This window comes from Bombina bombina, chromosome 3, assembly GCF_027579735.1.
Source record: "Bombina bombina isolate aBomBom1 chromosome 3, aBomBom1.pri, whole genome shotgun sequence".
In the NCBI taxonomy this organism is placed as follows: Eukaryota; Metazoa; Chordata; class Amphibia; order Anura; family Bombinatoridae; genus Bombina; species Bombina bombina.
In genome coordinates this window covers 684,723,368-684,735,810 of record NC_069501.1, presented here as the reverse complement: position 1 = coordinate 684,735,810, position 12,443 = coordinate 684,723,368, and the positions used below count along the sequence as shown (strand labels likewise).

The 12,443-nt window shown below is 41.3% G+C and overlaps 1 protein-coding gene across 1 annotated transcript in view; it reads left to right on the top strand.

The window, feature by feature from the left end:
* CCT6A (chaperonin containing TCP1 subunit 6A) overlaps positions 1 to 12,443 on the top strand; it is a 73,881-nt gene that overhangs the window by 27,677 nt on the left and 33,761 nt on the right. Inside the window, exons 8-9 of the mRNA XM_053707458.1 lie at positions 8,047 to 8,129; positions 8,931 to 9,027. Of these exons, the coding sequence (XP_053563433.1) occupies positions 8,047 to 8,129; positions 8,931 to 9,027 (180 nt within the window). The remainder of the gene's footprint in view (positions 1 to 8,046; positions 8,130 to 8,930; positions 9,028 to 12,443) is intronic.

The following is a 12,443-nucleotide window of genomic DNA, read 5'->3' as shown; positions in this document are numbered from 1 at the left end:
TATCAATATAGCTGGCATGAGAGAGTGCAGTTTTTTTTTTTAATGAAGTTGAGCTTGATTATTCAAGTGTATGTATAGAGGGGCACATGGCTTTAACATTTTATGTTGGAACAACCGACATGTTTTACTTCCCATCTCGGTACGGCTCGTGTTACGCCCACAATGGATGGGGCCTGATTTCGCGCGCTCAGCCGCACAGTACTCATCCGCATCGGTCCTGGGCTCTGGTGGGGCCTAAGTTGTTTTTTGTACACTAAGGAAGAGACTTAGGGGCGCTTCTTCAACAGAATCAGTGTGATCTGGGGGCAGGTAGGCGCCCAAGCAGGGCTGTGGCGAGGTGCAGGGACCTGAATTGTTAAAAATTGATAAAACTGATACATTTGATATATAACTTTACCAAACAGGCAGTGCAATATTGTTAAGCTAATTTGGGCACATAAGGGCATTTTTTTTATTGCCGCAGATGTTGTTTTGACTAATAACAGAAAAATTGTTGCGCTTTTATTCTTTAAAGGCGCAGTACGCTTTTTCTTTTGTTTTCAAGTTTTTTGAGTATATGTTTTGACTTCAGAGTTCAATATATCAAGTAAAGAACGACTATTGCTAGTCTGTTTAAGATGTCTGAACTTGAGGAATCTACTTGTTCTGTGTTTAGATGCCATTGTGGAACCCCCTCTTACTTTGTCATGTACTGAAAGGGCCTTACAATGCAGAGCAGATTTTCTTTAAGGAAAGTGTGTCTAAGGATGCTTCTCAGTCTGATGAGAATCGGGGTATGCTGCTTCTTTCTTCCCAAGCGTCGCAACCTTTAACGCCCACCCAAGCGACGCCGGGTTCTTCAACCGCGTCTACTTCATTTACTCTGCAGGATATGGCTGCAGTTATGTCATCTACCCTTACAGAGGTTTTATCTAAGTTGCCAGTGTTACAGGGCAAACGCAGCAGGACAGAAGTCAGTTTGAATACTGCGACCTCTGATGCTTTGTTGGCCATTTCAGATGTACCCTCACAGGGATCTGAATTGGTGGTCGGGGAAGTTTCCGATTTGGGAAGTGTTACCTCAGACGGTTTCGGACGTTATGTCATTTAGATTTAAGCTTAAACACCTCCGCCTGTTACTGCGGGAGGTTTTAGCGACTCTGGATGATTGTGACTCTATTGTGGTACCACCAGAGAAATTGAGTAAGATGGACAAATACTTAGAGGTGCCTGCTTACGCTGATGGTTTTTCTGGTTCCTAAGAGAATCTTGGAAATTATTAAGCGGGAATGGGAAAGACCGGTTATCACGTTCTCACCTTCTCCTAATTTTAAGAAAATGTATCCCATATTTGACACTGGACTTGGCAAACAGTCCCTAACGTGGAGGGAGCTATATCTACCCTGGCTAAGCGTACAACTATTCCTATTGAGAACAGTTGTGCTTTCAAAGACCCTATGGATAAGAAATTGGAGGGTCTTCTAAAAAAGTTATTTATTCATCAGGGTTTCCTTTTACAACCGACGGCCTGCATTGTACCAGTTACCACTGCGGCGGCCTTCTGGTTTGACGCCTTAGAGTCTCTTAAGACTGACTCCTTTAGAGGACATTTGAGATAGACTTTAGGCTCTTGAGCTGGCTAATTCTTTTATTACAGATGCCGCCTTTCAGATTGCCAAATTGGCGGCTAAGAATGGCAGATTTGCCATTTTAGCGCGTAGAGCGTTATGGTTAAAGGGACAGTATACTATAAAATTGTTTTTTCCTTAATGTGTTTCCAATTACTTTATTTACCAGCTGAAGAGTATAAAATGTATGAGATTTGCCTTTTTAAGGTTTATTTGTGTATATGAATCAGCTGATTTTGTGTTTTGAAGCCACAACCAAATAAAATGGGTTGAGCTTGTAGGTATAATTAGATTGCATTACTTTATCACATTGTGTACATATACTTGCTTTATCTTCTATCTGTCCATAAACTAATCACCAATACTTGGAAAGAACAATGGAAAACTAACATTTTATTACCTTATCTCTTCTATAACCCACTGGGAGTGTAATTTCTTCTACTGGCTGAGTTAATACAGCTTGGCCTCGTGGCCAAAAACTTTCAGGATAGGTGGGGATACTACAGGCTAAACTATTTCAAAAGTCAATATAGGGGCAATGGAAATAATTGTAAACAATGTAATACACTCCAGCAGGTAAAGTGGATCATTGGGAACAAATTAAAGGGGAGAAAAATTGAGTAAACTGTCCCTTTAAAATCTTGGTCTGCTGATGTGTCATCTAAGTCAAAGCTTTTGGCTATTCCTTACAAAGGAAAGACCCTATTCGGGCCTGACTTGAAAGAAATAATTTCTGACATTACGGGGGGTAAGGGTCGTCATCTACCTCAGGATAGAACAGATAAACTAAGGGGTAAACAGAATAATTTTCGTTCCTTTCGCAATTTCAAAGGAGTCCCTCTTCTGCTAAACAGGAAGGGAATTTTGCTCAGGCCAAGTCAGTTTGGAGACCCAACCAGGCTTGGAACAAGGGTAAACAACCCAAGAAGCCCGCTGCTGCTACCAAGACGGCATGAAGGGGCGGCCCCCGATCCGGGACCGGATCTAGTAGGGGGCAGACTTTCTCTTTGCTCAGGCTTGGGTAAGATGTTAAAGGACCCCTGGACACTGGAAATCAAAAATTCTCTCCCAAGGAGGAGGTTTCTTCTTTCATGATTGTCTGTAGACCAGATAAAGAGAGGCATTCTTAAGTTGTGTAAAAGACCTCTCTACTATGGGAGTAATTCGTCCCGTTCCAATACTGGGGCAGGGGTTTTACTCAAATCTTTTCGTGGTCCCCAAAAAAAAGGGCACGTAATGACCTATTTTAGATCTAAAAAGTCTTAACAAGTTTCAGAGTCCCATCCTTCAAAATGGAGACTATTCAAACAATTCTGCCATTGATCCAGGAGGGTCAATATATGACTACCGTGGACTTGAAGGATGCGTATCTTCATATTCCTATCCACAAGGATCATCACCAGTTCCTAAGGTTTGCCTTCCTGGACAAACATTTTCAGTTTGTGGCTCTTCCCTTTGGGTTGGCCACAGCACCCAGGATCTTCACGAAGGTTCTAGTGTCACTTCTGGCGTTTCTCAGGCCGCGGAGCATTGCAGTGGCGCCTTATCTGGACGATATTCTGTTCCAGGCGTCTTACCATATGACAAAATCTCATACAGACATGGTTCTGTCCTATCTGAGGACTCACGGGTGGAAGGTGAATCTAGAAAAGAGTTCTTTACTTCCACAGACAAGGGTTCCCTTCTTGGGAACTCTAATAGATTCCTTATCCATGAAAATTTTCTTTTGAGGTCAGAAAGTTAAAGATTCTGAATACATGCTGAGCCCTTCAGTCCAATCCTCGGCCATCAGTGACTCAGTGCATGGAGGTAATTGGATTGATGGTGGCGGCAATGGACATCATTCCGTTTGCTCGTTTTCATCTCAGACCGCTACAACTGAGCATGCTCGGGCAGTGGAATAGAGATTATGCAAATTTGTCTCCTCAGATAGATCTGGATCAGGTGACAAGAGACTCTCTTCTTTGGTGGTTGTCGCTGGATCATCTGTCCCAAGGGACGTGCTTCCACAGACCCTCATGGGTGATAGTGACAACGGATGCCAGTCTACTAGGTTGGGGTGCAATCTGGAATTCCCTGAAGGCTCAGGGTGTGTGGACTCAGTTGGAGTCTCTACTTCCAATCAATATTCTGGAATTGAGAGCAATATTCAATGCGCTTCAGGCTTGGCCTCAGTTGACTTCGGCCAAATTCATCTGTTTTCAGTCGGACAACATCACAACTGTGGCTTACATCAATCATCAGGGAGGAACAAGAAGTTCCTTAGCGATGACAGAAGTATCCAAGATAATTTGATGGGCGGAGGCTCACTCTTATCTGTCAGCAATCAACATCCCAGGGGTGGACAACTGGGAAGCTGACTTTTTAAGCAGACGTTTCATCCGGGGGAGTGGGAACTCCATCCGGAGGTCTTTGCCACTCTGATTCTTAGATGGGGCAGACCGGAATTGGATCTGATGGCGTCAAGTCAGAATGCCAAGCTCCCAAGATACGGATCCAGGCCGAGGGATCCTCAGGCCGAACTGATAGATGCCTTGGCAGTGCCTTGGTCGTTCAGCCTAGCTTATGTGTTTCCATTGTTTGCTCTCCTTCCCCGGGTGATTGCAAGGGTCAAACAGGAGAGGGCTTCGGTAATTCTAATCGTGCCTGCGTGGCCTCGCAGAACTTGGTATGCCGATCTAGTGGACATGTCCTCTCTGCCGCCGTGGAAGCTTCCATTGAGGCAGGACCTTCATTCAGGGACCCTTCCAACATCCGAAATCTAGTTTCTCTGCAGCTAACTGCTTGGAGATTGAACGCTTGATTTTATCTAAGCGGGGGTTCTCTGATTCGGTCATTGATACTTTGATTCAGGCACGTAAGCCTGTCACTAGAAAGATCTAAGATATGGCATAAATATCTTTATTGGTGCGAATCAAAGGGCTACTCATGGATTCCCAGGATTTTATCTTTTCTCCAAGAAGGATTTTAGAAGGGGTTATCAGCAAGTTCCTTAAAGGGACAAATTTCTGCTTTGTCTATTTTACTACACAAGCGTTTGGCAGATGTTTCAGACGTTCAGTCTTTTTGTCAGGCTCTGACTAGAATCAAGCCTGTGTTTAGACCAAATGCTCCACCCTGGAGTTTGAATTTAGTTAATGTTCTTCAAGGGGTTCCGTTTGAACCCATGCATTCCATAGATATTAAAGGACCAGTCAACACAGTAGATTTACATAATCAACAAATGCAAGATAACAAGACAATGCAATAGCACTTAGTCTGAACTTCAAATGAGTAGTGTATTTTTTTTTCTGACAATTTTAAAAGTTATATCTATTTCCACTCCCCATGTACCATGTGACCGCCATCAGCCAATCACAATTGCATACACGTACCATGTGACCGCCATCAGCCAATCACAATTGCATACACGTACCATGTGACCGCCATCAGCCAATCACAATTGCATACACGTACCATGTGACCGCCATCAGCCAATCACAATTGCATACACGTACCATGTGACAGCCATCAGCCAATCACAAATGCATACACGTTTGTTCTGTGAATTCTTGCACATGCTCAGTAGGAGCTGGTGACTCAAAAAGTTTAAATATAAAGACACTGCACATTTTGTTAATGGAAGTAAATTGGAAAGTTGTTTAAAATTGCATGCTTTATCTGAATAATGAAAGTTTAATTTTGACTTGAGTGTCCCTTTAAGTTATCTTGGAAGGTTTTATTTTTGGTTGCCGTTTCGTCTGCTCGTAGAGTTTCCAAGCTTTTAGCGTTGCATTGTGACTCTCCTTATCTTATTTTTCATTCTGATAAGGTGGTTTTATGTACCAAACCTGGTTTTCTTCCCAAGGTTGTTTCTAATAAGAATATTAATCAGGAAATTGTTCCTTCATTGTGTCCTAATTCTTTTTAAGAAGGAGCGTCTGCATAACTTGGACGTGGTCCGTGCCCTGAAGTTTTACTTGCAGGCGACTAAAGAATTTCGTCAATCATCTTCTTTATTTATTGGTTTTTCTGGATAGCGTAGGGGTCAGAAAGCTACGGCTAGCTCTTCCTTTTTGGCTGCAGAGTTATCCGTCTGACATATGAGACTGCTGGACAGCAGCCTCCTGAAAGAATTACGGCTCATTCCACTAGGGATGTGGCTTCCTCATGGGCATTTAAAAACAATGCTTCTGTTGAACAGATTTGAAAGGCTGCAACTTGGTTGTCTCTTCACACTTTTTTCAAACTTTACAAATTTGACACTTCATCTGAGGCTGGTTTTGGGAGAGAGGTTCTTCAAGCTGTGGTGCCTTCCGTTTTAGGTTCCTGTCTTGTCCCTCCCTTTCATCCGTGTCCTATAGCTTTGGTATTGTATCCCATAAGTAAGGATAAAATCCGTGGACTCGTCATATCTTGTTAAAAATAGGAAATTTATGGTTACCTGATTTATTTCTTTTGATATGACGAGTCCACGGCCCACCCTGTCATTTCTAAGACAGGTATTTTATTTTTGTTAAACTTCAGTCACCTCTGCACCTTTTGGATTTTCCTTTCTCTTCCTAACTTCGGTTGAATGACTGGAGTGGGAGGGAAGGGAGGAGCTATATATACAGCTCTGTGGTGCTCTTTGCCACTTCCTGCTGACCAGGAGGCGATATCCCATAAGTAAAGATGAAATCCGTGGATTCGTCATATTGTAAAATAAATGTATCAGGTAAGCATAAATTTCCTTTTTTTTTTTTTTTTTTACGGTTTCCGAAATATTTGTATAAATGAGATCTTACTGTTCGGTAACTTCCTTCGCCCCCTGGCTTTCTTCTGGATACATTGTTCTCACTCTGATTAGCGGTCCCACCCGCTGTATACGTAATGAAGCGTGCTCGTGATCGAGGAATTCATTTATGCGCATGCAAAAAAAATTGCTCGTTCACTCTTAAGTGCAGTGACGATATTACGGGATTCCCTTTGGTAGTGCACATGCGGCTTGCATAAACGCGCTTAGACTGACAAATTTCAGAGTTAGCCCCATGTGCATTTAAATCCATGGTCGTATATTAACCAATTGGTTAGATAATGCTGGAATCGTCACCTCTAAGGGCTTTTTTTTCGTGCCGGTGGATGATCGGTGAGTGACTTGGGCAAATGGAATAGTAAAGAAAAAAAGGGTTTTTGAAAACTGAAGAAAATCATGAATGAAAGTAGCTTATTTTTAATATTTCAAATCTTAACTGATATCTTTACTTTCACTTTAACAGGCATGGTTTTTTTTAGCCAATCAGTGCTGACTCCTGGGTAACTCAGTGCTTGCTCATGTGTGCCATAGATAACATTATGCTCACTCCCATTAACAAGTCTAGCTGTTAACTACTAACAAAATACTCTGAGTTACGAGGCAGCCTTCATTGGCTTAGAAATTTAGCATGAGGTTTAGCTTTAAACAAAGAATACCAAAAGAACAAAGCAAGAATGGTGATAAAAGTAATTTGGAAAGTTGTTTTACAATTGCAATTAAGTTTAATTTTGACTAGACTGTCTCTTAAGGAAACTCCAGATGGATAACTTTGCTTATATTTACAGTGTGTGTGTGCGCTCATTCCCCTGTCCAAACTTTAAAGTGAATGTAAATTTGAATAAGTGCCCAGTTTTTAAAAAAAATATTAAACTGGGGCAATTTCATTGATAAAAACTTACTTTGAAGCGTTTTATTTTAAATACTTTATTTCTTTAGTTAAACCAGGCCTGCAAATCTCCGCTGTCAGCTCCTCTGTACCGCAATAACATAACTGGCTGCCTCCATTCATTGAGAAACCCCCCCACTTGTGAGGCCACGCATTGAATAGAGGAAGCCGGCTTCGTCATAGGTATATAAAGTACAGTAGGAGCGGGCAGGGGATTGTCAGTCTGGTTTTCCTAAAAAAAGTTGTTGTTTTTTTTTTTTGGTTTTTTTATGCCTCAATATAATTTTTTTAATGCATGAAAGTCCCCCTGTTTTACCGGGCACTTATTAATTCAAATTTACATTCACTTTAAGACCTTGCTTTCATACAGTTTTACAACAGCAGTGGAAGCTATACCTAAATGTTAAATGGATTAGAACTATGACCTGTATTTTATCTACTATATGTTTATGACTCTCACTTGTACACGTTTACTAAAAATGGAACACTTACCCCACCCCCACAATACATGTGGAAGGAGTTCAAGCTTTGATTTGGGGCTGCCTTACTGCTTTAAGTTTGCTGTCTGATTAATACAGTGAGTGACAGTGCCATGTTCTAGCTTTACTTTTTTCAATTTGGTGAGAAAAATTTAAAATATTAGCTTTCTTGAGACAAGAACTTTGCACTGTAGCATACAAAGATCTCTGCTTGTCATATTATATACCATCTCTCTAGTCACTTTCTTCTATTATGCAATTATTGTTTCTTCACGTTAATATTTAAAAATTATATTTTAGGGAACTGATCCATTTTCTTTGGATGCACTTGCTAAAGAAGGAATTGTAGCACTTCGGAGAGCAAAGAGGAGGAATATGGAAAGGTTTGTACATTATATTTTAAGTAAGAACACAATTTATTACATTCAAAGTGTGTATAAAGCTACATAAATACTCCAGTAATGATGCAATCTCTCCCTTTCAATGTCATCAACCAGGAGTGCTGGCAGTTGTGCATAAAGCAAAACAGGCAGTCACTGAATTTTAAGTTTGTACTTTGTGGTTGTAAAGTTTTTGGGATGTCTCCACGTCCTCAAAATGTCACAGCTAAATGAATAAAATGCGAACAACTTTTAAAATCCAGTGAATGCCTGCTTCTTTTGAGAGGATTTTAATATACACCACTGCTATTTCATCTGCAATTATACAGGATTTTGCTTTTTTAGAAGCATTTGTGTCCCTATTTAGCTTGACTTGTAATTTTGTTAATGGGACAGTATACTCATTTTCATATAACTTCATGTAATAGACACTACTACAAAGAATAAGATGCACAGATACTGGTATAAAACTGTTTAAACACTTAGACTCTAAGTTTAGCAAGTGGGAAATAAGACACTCCCCCCTTTTGCATATGAAAAGACCCTTTACACAAACAGGAGCAAGCTGGAGAAGGTAGCTGACGGTATTCACATAAAACTTTGGGGCTTGGTTAGTAGTCTGAAAATCAGAGCAATGTTATTTAAAAATAAGCCAAACTATACATTTAAAAAAATAAAAAACTACTTTATGGGCTATATAAATAGATCATCTACAAAACATTTATGCAAAGAAAAAATGTGTATAATGTCCCTTTAATATGCTGATAAACCTTGCAAATTGAATGTTTTTAAATTTCTTTGTAGATTGACTCTGGCTTGTGGCGGCATTGCTATGAATTCAGTAGATGATCTCACTCCAGATTGTTTGGGACATGCTGGTCTTGTCTATGAATACACTTTGGTATGTAACCCATTGTACTACAATACATGTTTCTCCTACATTGGTGTGTCCGTTCCACAGCTTCATCCTTGTGGGATATTCTCTTCCCCAACAGGAAATGGCAAAGAGAGCACACAGCAAGAGCTGTCCATATAGCCCCCCTCTGGCTCCGCCCCCCAGTCATTCTCTTTGCCTGCTCTGAACAAGTAGCATCTCCACGGGGATGGTAAAGAGTATGTGGTGTTAGTTGTAGTTTTATTTCTTCTATCAAGAGTTTGTTATTTTAAAATAGTGCCGGTTTGTACTATTTACTCTACAACAGAAAGTGATGAAGAGTTCTGTTAAAAGAGGAGTATGATTTTAGCACCAGTAACTAAAATCCATTGCTGTTACCACGCAGGAATGTTGAAACCAGAGAACTTCAGTTGGGGGTAACAGTTTGCAGACTTATCTGCTTCAGGTATGACAAGTCTCTTTTCTAACACATAGTAATGCTAGAAGACTGTCAGTTTTCCCTTATGGGACCGGTAAACCATTTTCTTAGACTCAGTAACAGATTAAAGGCTTATAAATTGGGCTCTATGCTGGTTGACACTATTGTGGGCTAAATCGATTTGCTTATATCATATTCTTATGACATTTGGAGTTTTTTATGAGCTTAGAAACACTTTTGGGAACGTTTTAATTATGCCTGGCATTGGTTTAGACGCCTAATCTAGTCAGAAAGGCCCCTTCACTCTGGTATGCAGGCGTCATCCTTACTTGTGGGATATTCTCTTCCCCAACAGGAAATGGCAAAGAGCCCAGCAAAGCTGGTCACATGATCCCTCCTAGGCTCCGCCTACCCCAGTCATTCTCTTTGCCGTTGTACAGGCAACATCTCCACGGAGATGGCTTAGAGTTTTTTAGTGTTTAACTGTAGTTTTTATTATTCAATCAAGAGTTTATTTTGAAATAGTGCTGGTATGTACTATTTACTCAGAAACAGAAAAGAGATGAAGATTTCTGTTTGTATGAGGAAAATGATTTTAGCAACCGTCACTAAAATCCATGGCTGTTCCACACAGGACTGTTGAGAGCAATTAACTTCAGTTGGGGGAACAGTGAGCAGTCTCTTGCTGCTTGAGGTATGACACATTCTAACAAGACGATGTAATGCTGGAAGCTGTCATTTTCCCTATGGGATCCGGTAAGCCATGTTTATTACGATCGTAAATAAGGGCTTCACAAGGGCTTATTAAGACTGTAGACTTTTTCTGGGCTAAATCGATTCATTATTAACACATATTTAGCCTTGAGGAATCATTTATTCTGGGTATTTTGATATAATAATATCGGCAGGCACTGTTTTAGACACCTTATTCTTTAGGGGCTTTCCCAAATCATAGGCAGAGCCTCATTTTCGCGCCGGTGTTGCGCACTTGTTTTTGAGAGGCATGACATGCAGTCGCATGTGAGAGGAGCTCTGATACTTAGAAAAGACTTTCTGAAGGCGTCATTTGGTATCGTATTCCCCTTTGGGCTTGGTTGGGTCTCAGCAAAGCAGATACCAGGGACTGTAAAGGGGTTAAAGTTAAAAACGGCTCCGGTTCCGTTATTTTAAGGGTTAAAGCTTCCAAATTTGGTGTGCAATACTTTGAAGGCTTTAAGACACTGTGGTGAAAATTTGGTGAATTTTGAACAATTCCTTCATGTTTTTTCGCAATTGCAGTAATAAAGTGTGTTCAGTTTAAAATTTAAAGTGACAGTAACGGTTTTATTTTAAAACGTTTTTTGTACTTTGTTATCAAGTTTATGCCTGTTTAACATGTCTGAACTACCAGATAGACTGTGTTCTGAATGTGGGGAAGCCAGAATTCCCATTCATTTAAATAAATGTGATTTATGTGACAATGACAATGATGCCCAAGATGATTCCTCAAGTGAGGGGAGTAAGCATGGTACTGCATCATTCCCTCCTTCGTCTACACGAGTCTTGCCCACTCAGGAGGCCCCTAGTACATCTAGCGCGCCAATACTCCTTACTATGCAACAATTAACGGCTGTAATGGATAATTCTGTCAAAAACATTTTAGCCAAAATGAACACTTATCAGCGTAAGCGCGACTGCTCTGTTTTAGATACTGAAGAGCATGACGACGCTGATAATAATGGTTCTGAAGGGCCCCTAACCCAGTCTGATGGGGCCAGGGAGGTTTTGTCTGAGGGAGAAATTACTGATTCTGGGAACATTTCTCAACAAGCTGAACCTGATGTGATTACGTTTAAATTTAAGTTGGAACATCTCCGCATTCTGCTTAAGGAGGTATTATCCACTCTGGATGATTGTGACAAGTTGGTCATCCCAGAGAAACTATGTAAAATGGACAAGTTCCTAGAGGTCCCGGGGCTCCCAGAAGCTTTTCCTATACCCAAGCGGGTGGCGGACATTGTTAATAAAGAATGGGAAAGGCCCGGTATTCCTTTCGTCCCTCCCCCCATATTTAAAAAATTGTTTCCTATGGTCGACCCCAGAAAGGACTTATGGCAGACAGTCCCCAAGGTCGAGGGAGCGGTTTCCACTTTAAACAAACGCACCACTATACCCATAGAGGATAGTTGTGCTTTCAAAGATCCTATGGATAAAAAATTAGGTTTACTTAAAAAGATGTTTGTTCAGCAGGGTTACCTTCTACAACCAATTTCATGCATTGTCCCTGTAGCTACAGCCGCATGTTTCTGGTTCGATGAGCTGATAAAGGCGGTCGATAGTGATTCTCCTCCTTATGAGGAGATTATGGACAGAATCAATGCTCTCAAATTGGCTAATTCTTTCACCCTAGACGCCACTTTGCAATTGGCTAGGTTAGCGGCTAAGAACTCTGGGTTTGCTATTGTGGCGCGCAGAGCGCTTTGGTTGAAATCTTGGTCAGCTGATGCGTCTTCCAAGAACAAGCTACTTAACATTCCTTTCAAGGGGAAAACGCTGTTTGGCCCTGACTTGAAAGAGATTATCTCTGATATCACTGGGGGTAAGGGCCACGCCCTTCCTCAGGATCGGCCTTTCAAAGCAAAAAATAAACCTAATTTTCGTCCCTTTCGTAGAAATGGACCAGCCCAAAGTGCTACGTCCTCTAAGCAAGAGGGTAATACTTCTCAAGCCAAGCCAGCTTGGAGACCAATGCAAGGCTGGAACAAGGGAAAGCAGGCCAAGAAACCTGCCACTGCTACCAAGACAGCATGAAATGTTGGCCCCCGATCCGGGACCGGATCTGGTGGGGGGCAGACTCTCTCTCTTCGCTCAGGCTTGGTTGGGCAAGAGATGTTCTGGATCCTTGGGCGCTAGAAATAGTCTCCCAAGGTTATCTTCTGGAATTCAAGGGGCTTCCCCCAAGGGGGAGGTTCCACAGGTCTCAGTTGTCTTCAGACCACATAAAAAGACAGGCATTCTTACATTG